A 20,104-nucleotide genomic window follows, 5' to 3' on the forward strand; every position below is an offset into this window, starting at 1 on the left:
CCTCCGACTCATCTAGACAGCGCGGGTCACTTGCTGTGTCTCAATTCATCCAGCTGTGGGCTAGATCAAGGGTCTAAGTGTTGTGTTAAATGAATTTGTGTTAATGCTTTATTAATTTTGACAGCCCTAAAATTAACCTATGCTGGGTTGATTCAACTCAAAATGCTGGGCTCTTTTAACCCATTGTTGGGTCAAATATAAAAAAAATGTTGGGTTGATTTAATCTGACAGCTGGGCTTGACCATTTTTGACTCAGCGCTGGGTTGAAAATAACCCAGCATTTTTAGAGTCCACCTCTGGATAAAGGCACCTGTTTTTGAAGTCACCTATCAACATGTGCTTTAGCTGTTATTATGTTAACAAATGATGTCATTTGTAATCATTTTATGTTATAAGTTTACTTCAACTGATGTTTCAAAATGTTTCATTTTGTAAAGTTGCTTGCCTCTCAAAATGGCATTTATTGTCATCCAGGCAGCTTTTTTTGCCTGGAGTCTTTTTGTTGATAGCACACTTTCAGCAGGATGGCATGATGAGTTTTGTTGTCGCAAATCGAATTATACCACATAACTGCTGTAACAGATGACACATTATTCAGTAAGCTGTCGCCTCATCCGACTTTATGACATTATGGAGAGTGCTGTTTTATTGTAAACAGACTTTTTCCAACTTTAATGCTATGCAGGGTATTGCTGTGCTGAAAGGTTTACACTGCAAAGTGATGAAAATAAAGTAAAATGTGTTTTGTGCTGTGCAGGCTTCAATGTACGACAGTCCGAAAAAAGAGAAGAGACATCAACGGAAGTGGCGCCCCAAGAGTTATGCGAAAGACAACAAAACAACATTACAAGTCAGTGTGTTAACTTACAACCATTTAACCTAGTAACTACACAGGTTCATTGGAATTATTACTGTCAGGATTGATCATGTTCGGCTGAGGTATGTCAAGAACTAGAAACAACCTAGAAAGTGTAGTTGCACATCACAAAAGGGACACTAATGAATGATCAAAAAATCATCTGTATGTATGGCTGTGTTTTATTCAAATAGCAAGGACTGTGACAGGCGCTTAGGCATATTGGGCGTAAAGACACAAATCTACAAAGACGCATATGTCTGCTTCATAACTTTATGGACAGTATGCACCTGAAGCAATGTATTTTAGGTTATGCCAAAATGTAGCCAGAGGTACATGAGCGAATGAGCTAGACACAATTGTGTTTGCATAGCAGTCATGTGTTTTTATTGTTAATGTGTGCATGAATGCTAATGTAATGTGTGAATTGTGTGATGATGAAATAACTATAACTTCCATGTTGTCACTGGGACGGTACCTTATAGTATGTACCTCTAATGACGCTTTTCCATTGCATAGTACCTTACGGGTCAGGTCATGTCAGCTCACCTTACCTTGGCTTGGTTAAATGTTCCATCGTTTAGTACCACCTTAGAGTAGGAGGGATTATAGGCGTGTTGTTATATTTGCGCTGCCTACTGTTGTGACATCATACAAAAAGTGGGAGCGAGCATCGTTGGATTGCAGTGTTTCCCATACATTCATTTATTTGTCAGTCCGCCACAAATAAATGTTTGCACATCACATTAATCAATACCTCTGTCTCATATGACAGTTTCTGCACAAAAACCTGTCGCATCAGTCGGCGCGCTCTGCTGAGCCTCAAGTTGCAAAATTGCTGTGCATACATGCGGACGTGTGCGTCGCAGATGTGCCGCCACAAACTGCAATTCTGGAAACCGCTGGTATGGTGTTCCTGATTCTCAGCCTGTGGATGTTTTTCACCGCTAAAAGGGAAATTTGGGAACTTACCAATAATCACAGATGACAACAGGTTGTCTCGAGACAGTCCAAGCACGAAGGTAAAGCTAATCTTGCATTTAGTGATGACGCTAATAGTGACGATTCTCTCAGACCAATCAGTGATCTACAGTGATTCTAGATTCTACAGTGCTTTCACGTCACGTTTTAGTATTTAGAACCCCAACCGAGGTGGTAATAAAAACAGTATCTGGTACTACTTATTGTACCCAATGGAAAAGCCTCCAAAAGTGAGCTGAGCTGACCCGTGGGGTACTTTGAGGTACCAATATGCACATTTTAGGTACAAAAGTGTACTTTTTGAAAAGGTACCACCCCAATGACAACCTTTGTACCTTCTTGTATCTTTATTCCTAAGAGTGTACTTTTTTCATCATGTTATGTTACTAGGTTCCAAGCTGCATCTCTTCAGGATCTATCCGTCTCCATGCGTCCAATCCTAACCTCTCTTCAGTCGAGCTGATCAGTGACAAGAGTTTCCACGAGCAACTGGACTTGCCTATAGATGTATCCAAACTTCAGGAAGACTTCTGCCGTGTCGCAAACAACCGTAAGCACTAAAAAGTTTACTAGTCTGCATCAGGTGTGACCCAAACATCTTGAAAAGTGAAGCTGCTGGCTTTTTGATCGCCCCCTGGTTGATGGCTGCAGTACAAGTCATTAACTCCGCCCTCTCCATGCAAACAAACGGGACTCCAGGCTAAATCAAAAAAATGTTACACTTCCAATAAAATTTTCCCAAAGATAGTTGTTATCACGCTGATATATGTTCAATTGTTCATTTTTGTGATAAGTATCATTTTAGCTAGTAATTTGATGCTATAGAAACGGGGCGCGTCGTTATGATTGGCGTGGTTGAATTGGACGCACGAGCATTTGGGCAAGAGTTTGATACTGCGGCTCCGCCTCTGGCTCCACGGACGATTCCTTCTGCGCATGCCCTGGCTCCAAACTGACGTTTTACGTAACATTCCAGCACCTATGGTCAGACATTTTCGTCTTCAATTCATTAGGAAACGACGTTGCGTCGTCCATCTTTTTTACAGTCTATGGTCAGCATCTGATTACTATAATTTATTGATTACTGTCTCAGTAAAGACAAATAATGCCTTTTCTTTCAAATTCATATATTTTTAGGGTGCTCAGAGTATCTTATGACCATATGAAATAAATGTAGGAAGATTTGATGGACAACCCAGCACTCAGGAAAATGCTAAAGGTGTTTGTGTAAATTCTCTTGAGAAATCTGAAAATCATCATCTCTTGATCAGATGGTGTTTGATTAGGGTTGGATTTACTAAGCTGCAGTACAGTGGCCCTTCGGGATTAGAGTTGAATAGCCTTGCAACAGACCATGAAATTATCCATCTGGTCCCAGTACAAGATAAGGGTGAAGTGCATATTTCTTCATCACAGGTCAGATGGTTTTACATTGTAACTGTGCCATAAATTTTAGGGTAGCACTTTATTTTACAGTACGTGTACTTACCTTGTACATATATGGTAAATAAGTTGTACTTACCGACAAATGTGTGGTACTTACTTTTAGGTATCTACATGGTAATTAATTGGTATCATTACTGTACATACTTGGTAGTTATTATGTAAATCTAGATAAGTACTGGGTAATAACAGATACATACTTCTAGTGTAGGTATACTGTAACTAACGGGAACATTACTGTACTTACAAATAAATGTACAATATAAGTATTTAGTATTTACAGGCAAGTAAGGGTAAATGACAGATATTTATAGTGTACATATATGATAACTAATATCAAACACTTCTGTACTTAAAAATTGTATATACACAATAAGTGTGTACTAGTGAATGTATCCAGTAGTTAATGCGTATTATAGTCAATAGTTGGGTTTTCCTCACAGTGACATGTATATGATGCTATATCTTAGGTGGTAGGTCCTATGTAATAACTGTGTAAAAAGCAACACTTTATTTTACAGTCCTGTATCCATGCAGGTACCATGGATGTACTAGTGAATGTACCCAGTAGTTAATGCGTATTATAGTCAATAGTTGGGTTTGCCTCACAGTGACATGTATATGATGCTATATCTTAGGTGGTAGGTCCTATGTTATAACTGTGTAAAAAGCAACACTTTATTTTACACTCCTGTTTCCATGAAGTAACCATGGACATACTACTGAATGTAACCAGTAGTTAATGCATACGGTTATTTAATGCTTGGTTAAAAGGACAAATATACTGAGTACCAAAATGGCATATCAGTAATGTTTGTTCTTAGTTATAATATACGTATGGTATAAGTATGGTATAAGTATAACTTACCACACACTTATTTGTAAGTACAGTAGTGTTTCTTGTTAGTTACAGTATACATACACCATATGTGCCGGTCATTAGCTTACACTGGCCTACAGGTACCACACACTTATCATGTATATACAATTTGTAAGTACAGTAGTGTTTCTGGTTAGTTACAGTATACATACACTATGTATGTATCTGTTATTACCCAGTACTTATCTAAAGTTACATAATAACTACCAAGTATGTACCACTAGTAAGTACAGTAATGATACCAATGAATTACCATGTAGATACCTAAAAGTAAGTTCCACACATTTGCGGGTAAGTACAACTTATTTACCATATATGTACAAGGTAAATACACGTACTGTAAAATAAAGTGCCTGAGTTATTTTTTATGAGATCCCTGTAAGATGTGTTTTAAAAGATTTTTAACATTACCGTATGTATATTTAACTGTTAACATCTTATTTCATTAAAAGAAAAGAAATACAATGGCAGGCCACCTGGCAACTGCTTAGCCAAATACAACTACCGGTAACAAGAGTGTTGACTGGACGAAGTCCATCTTTTATTTGGTTAAAGGAACAGTATGTAAGAAATTTATATCAATTAATCATAAAATGGCCCTGATATGTCACTAGACATTAAGAAATCATTTTCATTTCAAATACTTATATCACTCACAACAGTGGTCTGGCCAGGATATTGTCATTTAAAAAGTGGAGTTGCAGCCCTCAACTGATGTTAATGTTGTCATGTTGTGTATTGGCCACCAGTTGTGTGATTGCAGTACCAGTTTTAGCCACAAGTTTTGTTATTGCAATACCAGTTTTGGCCACAATCCTACATACTGTTCCTTTAAAGGTGGTGTTTGTAAATTTTCCCAGCATCTAGTGGTGAGATTGTGAATTGCAACAAACAGCCCACCCCTCAATTTCAAAATGCATATGGTAGCCACCACAAGAAAAAAAGGGCCGTTGTCTGAGACAATGTAGGGACGAAAAGCACTCTGTAGAACAGTTTGTCAGTTTAGGGCTACTGTAGAAAAATGACAACAACTTCAATGTAAGGAGACCCGCAGTGTATGTAGATAATAACGGCTTCGGTAATAAAAACAATTATGTAAGGTCTTTATACACCACTGATAATATAGTTATGTATATTATATTGTATTTCTGTCAAGAGATCCTTCTAAAAGTTACACAATGCACATTTAAGCTGACCAATAAATATGTTAAACCAAATTAATTGCCTGGCATAAACATCTAAGTGAATATCTTAAGTGGTGTCTTACTCTGAGCACCTGCATCCACAACACAGCATATGCTGGTGTTTTTTTTTTTTTTTACTGCATTCACTGAATTGATATCCATTAAAGGGATCTGGTGGTCCCAGACCCACTGTAAAGTTCAAAAGTGGAAAATCATTTTATGGTGCAGCCACAATCAGAGACGGTCAAAGAATCAAAGCAATGATATAAAGTAAAGTTTTGTGATGCTGATCAAAGCATTGCAGAGAATGCCTTATGAATATAAGACACATAATGATAGATAAACAGCTTTAAAGTAATGTAGGTGAAGGGGTATGGTGGTTAAAGCTCAGGGCTTGAAATCAGACAAACAAGCTCCACCATGGAGGTAAAACTACTTTTCTTTACATGCATAATTTTGTTTACATCGGTCATCCATCCATCAGTTAACAACAGAAGGGCACATGTTTCTGTGTGCATGTGTTGTGTTGCACACTCTGGTAATGTGTGATCCTTAAGCTTGTGTGATGTTTGGTATTTTGAATTGGACAGCATCACTATGTTCTCTCCGCTGTGCTTCACAGCTGCCTTGAGGACTTGCCGTCAGTGTGCAGTGCCCTTTTCTCTTCTCATATAATGAGTTTAACTCGTTCACATTTGATTTTCCCAGAAGTTAGTGCTGTTTCAAACAGTCTGCATATGATATTAAATGCATTTATTCAAAGCATAATTCCTACCTCACAATTACACCATATTAGGACATTTCACCTTACACAGTACAATACTTTAACTCTTTCCCGCCAGTGTTTTTAAAAAAAAGCTGCCAGCCAGCGCCATGCAAATAATAAACTTCTGCATGAGGATGCAATTGTATGCAATAGATATGTGTTGTATACTGTTTGATGGGGATGTGTAGACGTGTCGCGCTGTTAGGACCGGAACACGTCCTCATAGAAAATACATATATATCTGTAAAGGCGAAGAGAGAAATCCAAATCTGCACAATGCACAGGTGCAACAGGTTATAAAAATGCTCGCACTGCGTAAAAATGGTCTCTAATTGCAGACGCATTCAGGAGACCTATTATGACAAAAGTAATCAGAAAGATCATTTTATGAGATCGGCCAATTTACGAGTACCGATTAGGGTTGAGTATCGTTCGAATTTGAACGATTCCGGTTCCGATTTTTAATTCCTTGTTTCGATTCCGGTTCCTGACGATTCTCGGTTCCGATTCTTTTAAGAGGCAGGGTCAAAAAAGTTTATGATATTTTAAATGAGCTAGCTAACCAATGGTCTTTCTGAAGGCAATAGTCCGACCTTCTCCATCAATTTAAATATGAACTTTTTACTTTTTGTGAACTTTACTATGAATTTCTCACAGGGCTGTTTACAACTACAATATAAATATCAAATCTATGAACTTGAATATAAATATTATAAATTATGAACATATTTTCACGGGGTACACTTTCCTCAAGAGAGCTTTATTTTTGAAAACCTCATGAAAACACATTTTCAAATGAGTGTATGATGCTGCAGGTATGTTACCGTGCTCCCACTGAGGGGCTAACCTGGTGCAGAATAGAAACAATAAGAAACAAACCCAGTCCAAATTAGTAGCAGGTACAGTATAAAATCAGAAACAGTTATTGTTTAGAAAAAATTAGGGATGCACCGAATCCAGATTTTTTGGGTTCGGCCGAATACTGAATCCACTGTTTAAGATTCCGAATACCGAATCTCGCATCCTTATTCCATTACAGGGCTCACAAAATTTCAAAATCCATAGTAGCCCTTCGGGCAGGCACTCTTCAGTTTTTGGTAGCCCGAAATTTTGCCAATTCAACGCCAATAGGGCCTCTAACCACAATGTTTAATCTGTTATTCTTGTTGTTGTTTTGATGCTGTTGGTTTTTTAACAAACAAAAAACTGGATTTCCATGTAAACCATTTTGGTTTCCATGTAAAAATTTCCTGCTCATCCCCACATTAGATATACCCACCATTTAAACAGGGGGCTACTGTCGCTTTAAGAGCGATTCTGCACAGAGTCTCTTCACTGCCCGTACAATCTATATCACTTTAAAGCTTGCTGCGAGAGATTTAATTTTCTTACGTGAGGATAGTAATGACTGACAGGACGAAGTTGGAGGATTTGCACAAAAATCCATGACAAATCAGTACGGATTGCTTCCTGTACTGCGGCTTGGCCCGAGCGAGCGCGAAAGTGAAAGTAAAACTCGAGCGCGCGCTTAAACGCAATTTAAATACCCAATGCCTGAATTTCATGCACCACAATTACCCATCCAAATCTGTGAGAAGATACATAGGCATTTAAATATATTTTTTCCTCCCTATAAGTCAAGATAGCCCGACAGGCAGGGCGGGGATGCATTTTGATAGCCCGACTGCAAAGCACAATGAAAACGATGCGGTGCGATGCGTTAGTTTATCCAGGTGCATCCACGAAATGTGAAACGCCCCTAAGCCTCACCGAAAAAAAAAAACACTTATCTTCACGTCAGCACCTGATGTGTGTAATCAATGGCTGCATGACGTCGACCAGCGTAGCGCAAGCTTAGGGTTCGGTTCGGTGGAAAAAAAATCTAAGATTCGGCCGAACCCGAACCCCCTCAAAAAGACCAGTATTCGGCCGAATCCGAATCCTGGATTCGGTGCATCCCTAGAAAAATATCATATCTGCCTTCTCAGGCAATATGCGTGAGCGTATTTAGACATATCTCAAGCTGTGGAGAAAACACATTCGCTGAGCACATCACGGGGTTTGTGGAGTCACCAGCCTGGCTAACGTTCACAATCTCAGTTCGTAAATTGTGTATGAAAACATACATTGGACAAATTTGTTAGCAGCCTCAATGTTGGCACAAGACATATTATTTATTGTATTGTTTTACTTACTGGATTTGGACTGCAGTGCAGTCAATGCGGTGCCAGGCTGGGGGTCGGAGCAAGAGGCAGCAGAGGACGGCGGGCGCAGTGCGTCATCATGTTCAACGTGCAGTCGTGCACCCTCCTATGTATGAAACAATCTTGCATTTTGCTGAGATTTCATGTCTGTTCAGAAAAGTTATGTCACACTTTGGACCGTCGACGCACACTATCCATGTTCGACTTGCTAGGTTATGCCAAAACTTCTGGTAGACACTTCTTCGTTAGTGTTCAGCTGTTTGTTTGTTTTTCGGTCGGCGGACTGTGAATCTAAACTAGCAATCGAAATTTAAACTTTTGAACGATTCTGGGAAAATCGCAAAGCTAGTTTTGGTTCCAATCGATACTCGATTCCCAAGCCTAGGACCGATCGAGTCATTTAATGCCGTTATCGGCTGATACCGATCTGATCGATGGGAGCATCCAGAGCCGGCCTTAAGCATCTGGTGGCCCGTTTCAATAACTAATAGGAGGCCCTATCCACATAAAACATAAGCATAATAGAGCAAAAAAGCAAGGATTCCTGTTGGTTTGTATCAATGGTATGTTATTTTATTACGTGCACTTGACTTTCAGCTTCACGAACAGGCAGCTCAACAGAAATGATCCAACCTTATTTAATTAAAACCATACAATTATAGTTGGAATAAGCCTCGCCCCTTTCATGGACGCAAACTTATCTGCTTAATTGATTTGCGCAGTATATTTTCAGCTGTCTGGGCTGACTTAAAAAAAACAGCTCAAACATTCTCTTAAATTTAATTAATTAACAAATGCAAAGAAGAAAAAGTGTCTGACTGACACCGAACCGAACTTAACAATGGGCTAAGCGTTTTTTCAGCACCATAGACAGCTCACCTGGCAGCGGGCGTAGATTTCACCTGAGCTCTTTTAGAAATCCAACCTTCTGTTTTTGAATGCTGAGAATGCCCTGATAAGTTAATCTTTGTCCAGCGATTTTGTCGCCTCGTGCTCAATTAAAATCTGAACGAGAGCTGACGGCATCTTTGTTCAACAGGCTATTATAAAAACAGTTTACATACTGTGATGCGGGAGCAAAACAAAAAAAGATTTCCAAGCCACAGTAAAAAAATCACCCCTTGTTTATCTAAAGTTCTTGGTCATTATGTTCATTTAATGGAACATTGTGTGGATGTTGCGTTAGAGGAAAATGCAGTCATGCACAAAATATATTAAAGGCAGTCAGTAAATGCACACAGATGTTAAACACATATTTTTTAATACAGTGAAATACTGCATTAAGGTTAGTATAAAATCCAATCATATTATTTTTAAAAAACCCATTGAAATCAGCCCCTAAAAAGTTTATTATTAAAAACCTGGAATCGCACTTGCATAGCCAAGCCTGATGAGAGAAGCATGGTCGAATTCAAAACTGCTTTCTTGCACCCTTGAAGGGAACTTCGGGAAGGGAACGCCGCTTAAACTCACTCCAGATAAAATGACGTTGTTTTCATTGCTCTATTCTCCAAAGGCTATTTTAGCGGTCACATTCACGCAATGAGAGACACAATTACGCAACTCTATGCACAGCTCTGATCTTCGAAGGGAATAGGGGAAAGGGAAGAGTACTTCCAATTGGTATTCTCTCTGAATTCTTTGTCGGAATGAATGCGCACTGGCTAACTACGACAGGTAACACAATTAAGAAATGTCGGTTTTCACAAAAATAAGGCTATTAAGCTCTCGTCTAGTGATCCCGATGCTAAAGAATAATTAAACCTCTAGAATTATCAACATGTGCACGTTTTCTGAGAGTTTTTATGAACACTGTGATGCTGCTGTAAACGATTTATGATTTATAAAAATGAAAGAATTTACTTTAAAAAAACATAATTTAAATGACATAACAAATATGAATGCAGTTCTACAGTTTTATTGTAGACTAAATAAAATACATTCATTTCATATTAATAATCTGATTTCTATCGTAGGCTAAAGCGCGTATGAACGTCCGAGAGAGAGCAGAAATGAACTTGTTTAAAATGAAAGATATGTGATTGCTTAACATCCACTGGCACTGACACTGTGAGCTCCCCCGTGCAGGAATCATAGCCCCCCGTTCATACGTTCTTGCGCCGGCCTGGGGCCCTCCTCGGAGGGCGGGGCCCGTTTCAATTGAAACGGTTGAAACATAGCTAAGGCCGCCTCTGGGAGCATCCATACAGAAAATGTTCTTCTTTAAATATATAAACATACAATATATAAAATGAAAGAACAGACCTTCGGCTTTAAAAAAAACTGTTTTATCCTATCTTCATTTGTTTTCTTTTTATTACATTTCATACATGGGTAGGTTTCTTCAAAAATACCAAATTTTGCGCAAAAAGATACAATTGCATTTTTGTAAAGGACTTTGTTAAATATCAGATATAGGACGATGATCAAAACATACACAGAGTTTTTACTGTTTTTGGATCAGTGGATGCTTTAGTGTTTTATAAGTTGGGTAAGCGTGCCACCTAGTGGATGATAGTATAAATATGGATTGCCATAAAAACTTGTCATAGGCAAGGAAGCGGTTTCTCGTCAATGGATGGGGAAAGAGTTAAAGATTTAAAGTTACTGTCACACAAACCATACTTATAACTTAACTCTTCATTGTAATTTTTGTTTCTGATGAAGTGCCTTATTTAATAATTGCTTGATGCACAAATAAGTGTTTTAACTTTTCAAAAATCTTGAAGCCTTTTGTTAGCCTGGTAGCATGTTTAGATATGGTATGTTTTGTTCACAACCTGAAATGTTCTGAAAACAACTCTGTTTGTATGTTTCCAGTTCATGTAACCATGAAGTCAGCCCTGAGTATGCTGACAACAGAGAAAGAGAGATTCAAACACGTGCTGGAGCATGAGCCCTGTTCGTCCCCATCCGCCCAGCTCCTGGGATTGAAGAGTGCCCTGTCTGCTGTATGCTCACACACACACAAATCACCTCAGTACTCAGTATCATGCTCTTTCTATGGCTTTACATTCTCTATAACTAACCACTTGTTAACAATCTTTTTGCTTCTTGCCTAAATGTTTTTTCGGCACCTGAACATGTCACGCTATTAATATATTTATTCAAATAAAAAAATGACCAATGCATATTTTACATTAACAGTATGAGAGAAGATAATGTTTAAAGAGGGTAATGAATCTTGAAAAACAATAGATTTGCTCCTCCCAATAACAGCATTTACATAAATTAAATCATCTGTGCTAAATCCAGTTTTCGAACACTGAATTATGACTCATTTTCCAAAGTGAGTCATGTTATTGGGAAGCAGACCTCAAGTCAAGCATTTCAGAGAGAAAACTCTGAACTAACATCTGAAAGAACTCCAGAAAAATCTGTTAGAAGTCCAAAGTCTGAGATCCAGCTGGACATTTCCATCCAAATCATTTATTGATTGAGACTGAGAACTGTATGTTCTTTCAGACTCTTGTGTAAAGGGATATTTCACCCCAAAATGCCATTTCGACTTTATTTTTTCCATGAATGCCATAAAAGATGTTTTATGTGTTATAAGCTAACAGTATTTGAGTATTTGCTGATTGCTTTCTCAGGCTGTAACGCAAAACGCTGAGCTGCGAGAGCGGCTGTGCAAGATTCACGCCGAGTCACATCTCCCTGAACCCTCTGTACATATAAACCTCAGCCCTGGCCCCCTACAGGTGGGTGTGGGAATTTGCTACCGAGACCCCCAAATCCCCACCCCTTTTATAGAAATACAATTCAAGGCTTAAGGTGTATGCTAATTGAATTGACAGATATTCATTGGAGAGGCTGTTAATCATGTGTCTGGGTAGTACACACTCAAACCCCTATGCACGCACACTAACAAGCTTACATATAACTCCCACGCTTCACTCAAAATTACTGCTGTGTTTCTGTGGGATTACTCTGTCAATAACCAACTTTTCTAATTGACATTCTAATCAACACAATGCTGTTTTGCTTATTAGCTTGGCAAGCTCTGCCCTCTTATGTCTTCCTCTGTTGTCTGATTGATTTATAGCAACTTACGATTTATATTAAAATTTTTTCCTCATTAGAGTTATCCACTGGGTATTACACGACACAGGAAATGTTCTTCCTGATTTAGTTTCCTCTCAAAATCGAAAGAGATCACAAGACATTTATAATAGATATTGATAAGGTACAAGAAGCCAATGCATGTCATGTCCTGTCCTGTAACTGGGATTGAATTTACAATACAATATAATGCAATTTATATTGTAATTTATTTTAATAATTAAATATAAAAAATATTTTGTTTCATTGTTTTTGTAATGTACCAGACAATGTAACCGAATGTTGCAAGGTCCTGTACAGTGATACCCAGAGGAAAATATTACTGCTTAGTGTAGTGGTTCTCAAACTTTTCAGCATGCCCCGCCCTCTGTGAGTATGGTGCATCCCTTAGCGCCCCCAAGCAAAATTAATGGCATTAAACAATCTCAAACTTAAAATTATAATTAAACCTATTAAATATACAGTTTAGTGATGTTAGTAGTTAGTAGTCTTATTTTCTGATGTTTAATTATACAGAATGTATGATAAATTTATGTATTTTAAAAAACGCAGCCCAGTCTCACGAAATTACATACCAATAGTCAGGTCGGCTGATATCTGTTTATGTGTCATTATCACGTATTGGTTGCTCAACTGTTTTGTCCTATTTTATGAACCTTGTCACTTCAGTTTAGGGTTAGATTTACATAAAATGACATCTTTACCAGGGCTTTGAAACAGATTTTTTTCCCAATTGGTTAGTTCTGAACAGAAACAGTATTTTTACGTTTTTGGTTCAACCCTAAAATAGATGTTCATGAACCGTTTAGAACAAAACAATAAAGTTCCCGAACCGTTTAATAAGGTTCCATGTCAGCAGTTGGACGTACAAACAAGTAGGCTGATCATTAGGACATTAAACTTTAATTGTTTACATAATTTTCTCTATCGTGTCATCAAACATTAAAAAAGACTACATTATGTAAGCGGCATAACTGTAATTCTGACATGCCTACATTTGTTTCAGCATTATACATGAATTAAGGCAATTTCTGCCATGTCGTTTATTGGCAAACAACTTAAACAAATGTTTTTATTAGAAAAAAATACTGTGGTTTGCTTGCTTTTTGAAACGCGTCTCTCCATGTATGCACTTTTGAGTGCATTTAAACAAGCACACACACACAGACGGAAGACGAATTCCAAATGGCGCTTCGGGAAGAAGATGCAGCATAAACAGTCGCTCCACATAAAGTGAAAATTACGCTGTTTTTCAGTGCTTTTTTGCCAAATGTATTTTAATGGACTGCAGTATGTGACACAGTAGCGCAACTCTCAAGTTTATACATCAAGAGATCCTGATCTTTGAAGGGCATAGGGATAATCACGTTTGATTTTGACCGGACACATTCAACCACATGTGCGTCTGTGCTTACAGAAAATTGCTCACTTTAGTGCCTTTTTGTGGTTAAATTGTCACTTAAGTGTGAACATTTGCAGGCCTTTGAAACGTGTGCAAAGTAAATTTGCGTATTAGTCCGCGAATCGCATGCGAGCCGAACAGTGGGATCACGGATCAACTGCGATCCGTTACACAACTAATCAGTATTAAAAAACAAACATCTTGAGATATTTGGTAGCCTACAATATTTACCTCTTATGATTGAGCATTAGAGACTCGGGCTGCGTCCGAAACCGCATACTGTATAGTAGGTACTGAATAAGATGAAGTACCTACTTACTTGCTGTTAAAACAGTAGGTACTGTATAGTATGAATCCTGGTATCCGCCATTGTTGCTACACCACGTGACATACGTCGTCATCACGTCATGTCATTGCAGCGCGAAAACTGCCGCATGCCTCTTCTTCTTCGTTGGAAAACTCCTCTCCCGGGGCATCATGGGATAGTGAAGTGTCCATCGTATGCACCCTGCGAAATCTAATTGGAAGTAGTAGGTCATCCGGGTACTTTTCGCATACTGTTTTTCGAATACTATGTATTCGGACATACTACTCGCCTCGCCTACTGCTTTTCGCGTACTATATAGTATGAAGTAGGCGGTTTCGGACACAGCATTGGGCTTGAGTATAGGCTACTTGCTGGTGGCAAGCTTCGTATTTCTTGAACTTCACCGAGTCATATTACAAAGAAATCTTTTTTCAAAAGATTGAAAAAATAACGATATTAACCCGTTACCATTATTTTAAATAAACATTTCTGTTCAGGAACATATATTGTGTTGCTTCTGGTTTCGTTTCTGTTCCTTGCAAAACATCAAAAGTTTCTGGTTTTTGTTTTCGTTCCGTGAACCGTTTCAAAGACTTGATTCTTACCCAAACCCAACACTAACCCTAACGCCAGGCGACAATAGTTTAAAAATCTGAAAATATAAAAACTAAATATGAAAAAATACTATTAACCAATACTTAAAGTGACATCCTACCCAAACACCAAATCTAACCCTAAACCGAAGTGACAATGGTTTGAAAATAGAGAAGAACAGTTGACTAACCAATTTGTGATAAAGACACATAAACAGAAATTTTTGATACGATCACAAAAAATGCGGAAATTCGCCCAAGAAGGGGCCTGCCCCCAGTTTGAGAACCAAGGCTCAGTGGTTGCTGTCAGATCTCAGTTGTGTTTCTTAAAATAATCTCGATTTGGATGTAATGATAAATTCAATAATATTGACTTGGCATATCTGAGCTCAGTTTGTGAGTTCATTTTCAATTTCTTTTGAAACCTTAATGGGGACTTTTATAAGATTATTTATTGGTACCAATAGTAGCTCAGTTAGGAACTACTATTCTAAAGTATTGCTTTAAAGTGCAAAAAGATTCCCCCCGTGAGCAGCAAATAAATCTCCTTGGAGCCGAAAACATTTAACTCTGTTTTTGTGACTTAATTCAGCCGCAAGACTCCAGCGATGGTTCCCGCCCTCTTGTTCACCAGTTATCCAATGAGAGCAGAGCTTCCATTACAGAGTCTCTTTCAGAGTTTTTCGACGCACAGGAAGTTCTGCTGTCAGCCAGTTCATCAGAAAATGAGGTGAGGATGAACACCAACTACAAATTATCAAGAGACCAGCTGCCTCTTTAATTCAGCCAGACACTAAACTGAACACCTATTAGGAGACAAAGGAAGGGAGTAATTATATTAAACATGTAATACATGCCACGGTTGACATTCTTCAGCTCTACCTCCGTCTGCATCGTGACACAGATCTGCTCATGGGAGCCGTTGTAGCAGAACTAATATGAAAATTGAGATAATGGTTTCCTTCTAAAAATACCCATGAAAGTGTAAGGAGGTAAACATTTTGCCCCTGTGAGAATTAATACCCTGCTAACCCACTGAAACGTCTTGGCACATGTAAAAACACACTAAAGTCTTTATTAGCAAATGCAGAGATCTCGTGTCCTATGTGTTTTTAGCATTTTTAAATGGTAGATGATCAGTTGATGGGCTAAGATACATTTATTTAACAGCTGTAATGATGATGTGTGATTTCCCGATAGCCTTCAGAAGATGACTCATATATCAGTGACATCAGTGATAATGTGTCCATGGATAACTTCAGCAATGAGACGGAGAATGAGAGACTCAATACAGGTGAGAGTCACACTTTTCCCCCCTCAAATCCTCAAATTCAGCACTATATTGCAGCAGCTATTTGACAGAAATATTTGAAGGAATGGCACAGACAAGCAGTTTTAACATGGCCATGCATATTGTGATACACAGTACACATTTGCAGTATTTCAGTCATTTTGATATATTGTGCAGCCCTAATTGCGTTTACCTATGTTGTGTTGATGGGTGTGATGATGTCATCGTTACATTTATGTATTCGGCACACACTTTAATCCAAAAACAAAAATGCATTTGTATCAGTATGTGTGTTTTCTGGGAATCAATCATGACCTTATTGCTTCTAAAGCAATGCCCACTGTATAGAAACAGAAAAACAAATTTGGTCAACCAGCTTATCCAGCTTGGCATTGCTCGTCCAGGCTGATCTTTTCAGAACTGATCTTTAGGTTTCGTAGAGAATGGCTGTTCTCGGGAACAGCGGCGGTCCTGTCTTCCCTCCCCCAGTCCCAACACCAGCAACATCAGCTTGTGGCACATCCTGAAGAACAACATTGGAAAGGACCTATCGAAAGTAGCCATGCCCGTTCAACTCAATGAACCCCTCAACACACTGCAGAGACTGTGCGAGGAGCTGGAGTACAGCGAACTCCTCGACCGGGCAGCGCACACACAAGACCCGTTCGAGCGCATGGTAGGACATCAAATAATATCGATATAATATATATATATATATATATATATATATATATATATATATATATATATATATATATATAATCCTTATAATTAAAGGCAACAACAAAAACATTTTTTATATATTTAATATTAATATTGAGAATATTTTATGTCAAAAACATAATAAAACATAATATTTTTATATGTTAAAATAAGCAAAAATGCAATTGTGACCATGTACTCATGTCCATGTACTCACATTCAGAGTAAACTTTGTTTAGCTAAGCGAATCGATTTGTGCCCCTTCAATCACAGTCATTGTCTCATTTATAATGTCACAGTGCATTAGCCTTTATTAGCCTAATGTGATTGTCCATGAGCTTTTAAAAGCCCGTCTGATCCTGGATCAGCGCTTTGGATCCAGTATTACTCATGAGTGCATGATTATTGTTCAGAAATGATCTTCGCTGTCTGGAAATGTGCACTATACTGTATCCAGTGACACAATGAGCAGCATCATTGTCTTTGAAAAGAGAAAAAGATCCTCTCTCAGTTTAAATGAAAGCTGTAGCCTTTTGAATTTTCATTGCACTAATGCATGGGTCAGTAAAATAGTGGTTTGGCTTTTCAGTTTGCAAGTTCAATGTAATTACACGAGACAAAGGCAGTGGGAGGGATATGAATCTCACTAAAAATCTTGTTGAAAGTCCTTTGATCTATTTGCTTTTGTGAAACACATTCCAAGGCGTATAATACATGACTTATCATTACAGTATTTATCTTTGTAATCTTTCATAACCCCTTTTAAAATGAACTTCCTTCTTGGCAGACATCACAAATGCAAACTATTGCTTAATGTTAACTTATGGCCAGATAAAGTAGCAATTTAGCAAAGACTTTGGTTAAACATTAGGTCAGGGCCAGGTTTCCCAAAAGCATCATAACGCTAAGTATATCGTAAAAACAATCATCTTAGAATTACAGGCCATTTCCCAAAAGTTTCGTAAGACAACAGAGTTACAAGGTCACCTGCAGGACAACCAGCAAACTGCACTCCTGCAATGAAGATAATGTTATGTTTTAAATGTATATTCATTTATTGGGTTCTTCTTTGTTTATTTGTTTAATATAATATAATTAAAATTCAAATGAGAAATCAAATTGATAAATTGTTCCTACCAATTGCTGCTATAATTCATCTACAGTAAAAAAAAGTTTGCAATATGAATGCAATATAAAATGCAGAAGGCATTTCGCAGTGGGACGAGTCCTAACTAAATACGGAAAATAATATTTCATTATGCACAAATTATTAAAACATTTAAAAAGTCATTGAACAATAATGAAAAATATGATAAAAAAATATTAGTGCACATCGGCTGAAGATCATTAGCATTAACAAGCTTCTGCTTCAAATTCGAGTCATTCTATTGGTGACATTTCAGCACTTGACAAACGGATAGCGACTCGTAAGTAGCACTTAAAACTAGTGATGCACCGATGTATCGGCCGCCGATATTTATCGGCCGATTTTTGATGAATTTTAAACCATCTGCATATCGGCAATACCACGAGAAACGCCGATACCGATTGTTTATTAATTAACTGCATAAAGAGATCCATTATATGTAAAAATAAAAATAAGTTAATGTTGTTAATAAAATAAATGCTGAATAGCAAAAACCACCTTTGAAGGTTGTCATGCTGTCTTATTATATTTGTTTAGCTTAATTTGTGCCTCTCTTATTATGTTGGTCAGTTGAATGTTAATTTGATCCAATCCATGTTCAGTAAAAATAATTTAATGCAGAAATAAACTAGCTTATAGACCAACTGTATAGTATTGTATACAAGTGTTTAATATCGGTATCGGCCAGAAGTTGTCTGTTTAAATCGGTATCGGCCCAAAAAATCCTAACGGTGCATCCCTACTTAAAACCCAGCTACGAGTGATCGGTTTACGTGCATCTTTGGGAAACGCACGTAAATGAACAACGAATGTTCGTTAAGTAGCTCGTAGAAAGAGCTCTTAAGTGCTAAGTTCAATTGTTATTGGGAAACCCAGCCATGGTCCTGTCATACATTTTATTCCCAAGACAATATTCTGTTTCCTTTAAGCTCCAAAAAGAAAAAAAATTGCGAATGTCATTTCATGCCGTTTATAATGTCACTAGAGATGAGATGATAGAAAAGAGCTGTAGCCACTCAAATAGATCAGAAACAATGTCATTTCAATTAGAAAGTCAAATGAAGTGTGTCGGTCCCTAGACAGGCAACATCAACTCAGTATAATACTACCAATCGAGCGTGCTGTGTTTTCTGTGTATAGGTGTACATCGCAACGTTTGCCGTGTCAGGCTATGCTTCCAGTTACTACAGAGCAGGAGGAAAACCCTTTAATCCAGTTTTGGGTGAGACATACGAGTGTGACCGTCCAGACAAAGGCTTTCGTTTTGTGGCCGAGCAGGTAGGAGTCTATAACTTTAATGTCTATAAGCATTTTATCTGTGAACAGGTGTGTGTGGATCTCAAGGCTTCTCTGTTTTCACCCTCAAGGTCAGCCATCACCCCCCCATATCAGCATGTCATGCAGAGTCTAAAAACTTCATCTTTTGGCAAGGTAACACCACAGGAATAATGCCGTTAAAGCCGGGGTGCACGATTTTTGAGAAACGCTTTCGAAAAGGGAGTCGGGCAGAGTACCAAAACACACTTGTAGCCAATCAGCAGTAAGGGGCGTGTCTACTAACCAACATCGTTGCTTGGGTTGTGTATGTGTGGGGGGACTATTAAAAGTTCCAGATTCTATAAGGGTAGGGACGTGTTTGTTTAGGTGATTTTAAAAATCAACATTGGCTTTCAGCCACATGATCTCATGGAAATCTGTGTAATAGTCACAGAAAATGTGATTACTTTATCCGTGTCCATGTCACAGAATTCAGCTTTTTTTGTAACAGAAGCACAGATGTCTTTTCCGTGTCACTCCCACGGATTTCTCATGTCATTTTATGAATTGTTTTCTTGTTGGTTTCCTATTTTGGTGTTCCTTTTTTCAAATCATTGTCGCTTGGGGTTGGGGTTAGAAATGGGGTTTGGGTTAGGATGTACTTTTATGTATTGGTTTATACATGTTTTTCTTCCGCTTTTAAAACTATTCTCGTCTGGAGTTGGGGTTAGAGTTGGGGTTTGGGTTAGGATGTCTAAAAATTTAACAGAAAGTGATTCTAACCCCAACTCCAAGCAACAATGGTAAGAAAATGGGAAAAAACTATAAGAAAACGATACATAAAATGACACGAGAAATCCGTGCTCCGAGTGACACGCAAAAGACATCCGTGCTCCCGTCATGGAAAAAAGCTGAATTCCGTGACATGGACACGGATAAAGTGATCGAATTTTTCATGACTATAATACAGATTTTTGTGAGATCAGGTTGCTTTCGCAGATCATGCACCCCGCCTTAAAGGGGAATGCG

General features: G+C 38.1%; 1 protein-coding gene across 2 annotated transcripts in view; it reads left to right on the plus strand.

The window, feature by feature from the left end:
- osbpl3b (oxysterol binding protein-like 3b) overlaps positions 1-20,104 on the plus strand; it is an 84,557-nt gene that overhangs the window by 53,225 nt on the left and 11,228 nt on the right. The window contains exons 9-17 of one of the 2 annotated variants that reach the window (XM_065261349.2): positions 758-850; positions 2,228-2,387; positions 11,135-11,265; positions 11,908-12,015; positions 15,271-15,408; positions 15,879-15,972; positions 16,401-16,645; positions 18,959-19,096; positions 19,186-19,249. In XM_065261349.2, coding sequence (XP_065117421.1) covers positions 758-850; positions 2,228-2,387; positions 11,135-11,265; positions 11,908-12,015; positions 15,271-15,408; positions 15,879-15,972; positions 16,401-16,645; positions 18,959-19,096; positions 19,186-19,249 — 1,171 coding nt within the window. The remainder of the gene's footprint in view (positions 1-757; positions 851-2,227; positions 2,388-11,134; positions 11,266-11,907; positions 12,016-15,270; positions 15,409-15,878; positions 15,973-16,400; positions 16,646-18,958; positions 19,097-19,185; positions 19,250-20,104) is intronic. The other variant, XM_065261351.2, reaches the window with a different exon arrangement.

The sequence above is a fragment of the Paramisgurnus dabryanus genome, chromosome 13 (genome assembly GCF_030506205.2).
Source record: "Paramisgurnus dabryanus chromosome 13, PD_genome_1.1, whole genome shotgun sequence".
Lineage (NCBI taxonomy): Eukaryota > Metazoa > Chordata > Actinopteri > Cypriniformes > Cobitidae > Paramisgurnus > Paramisgurnus dabryanus.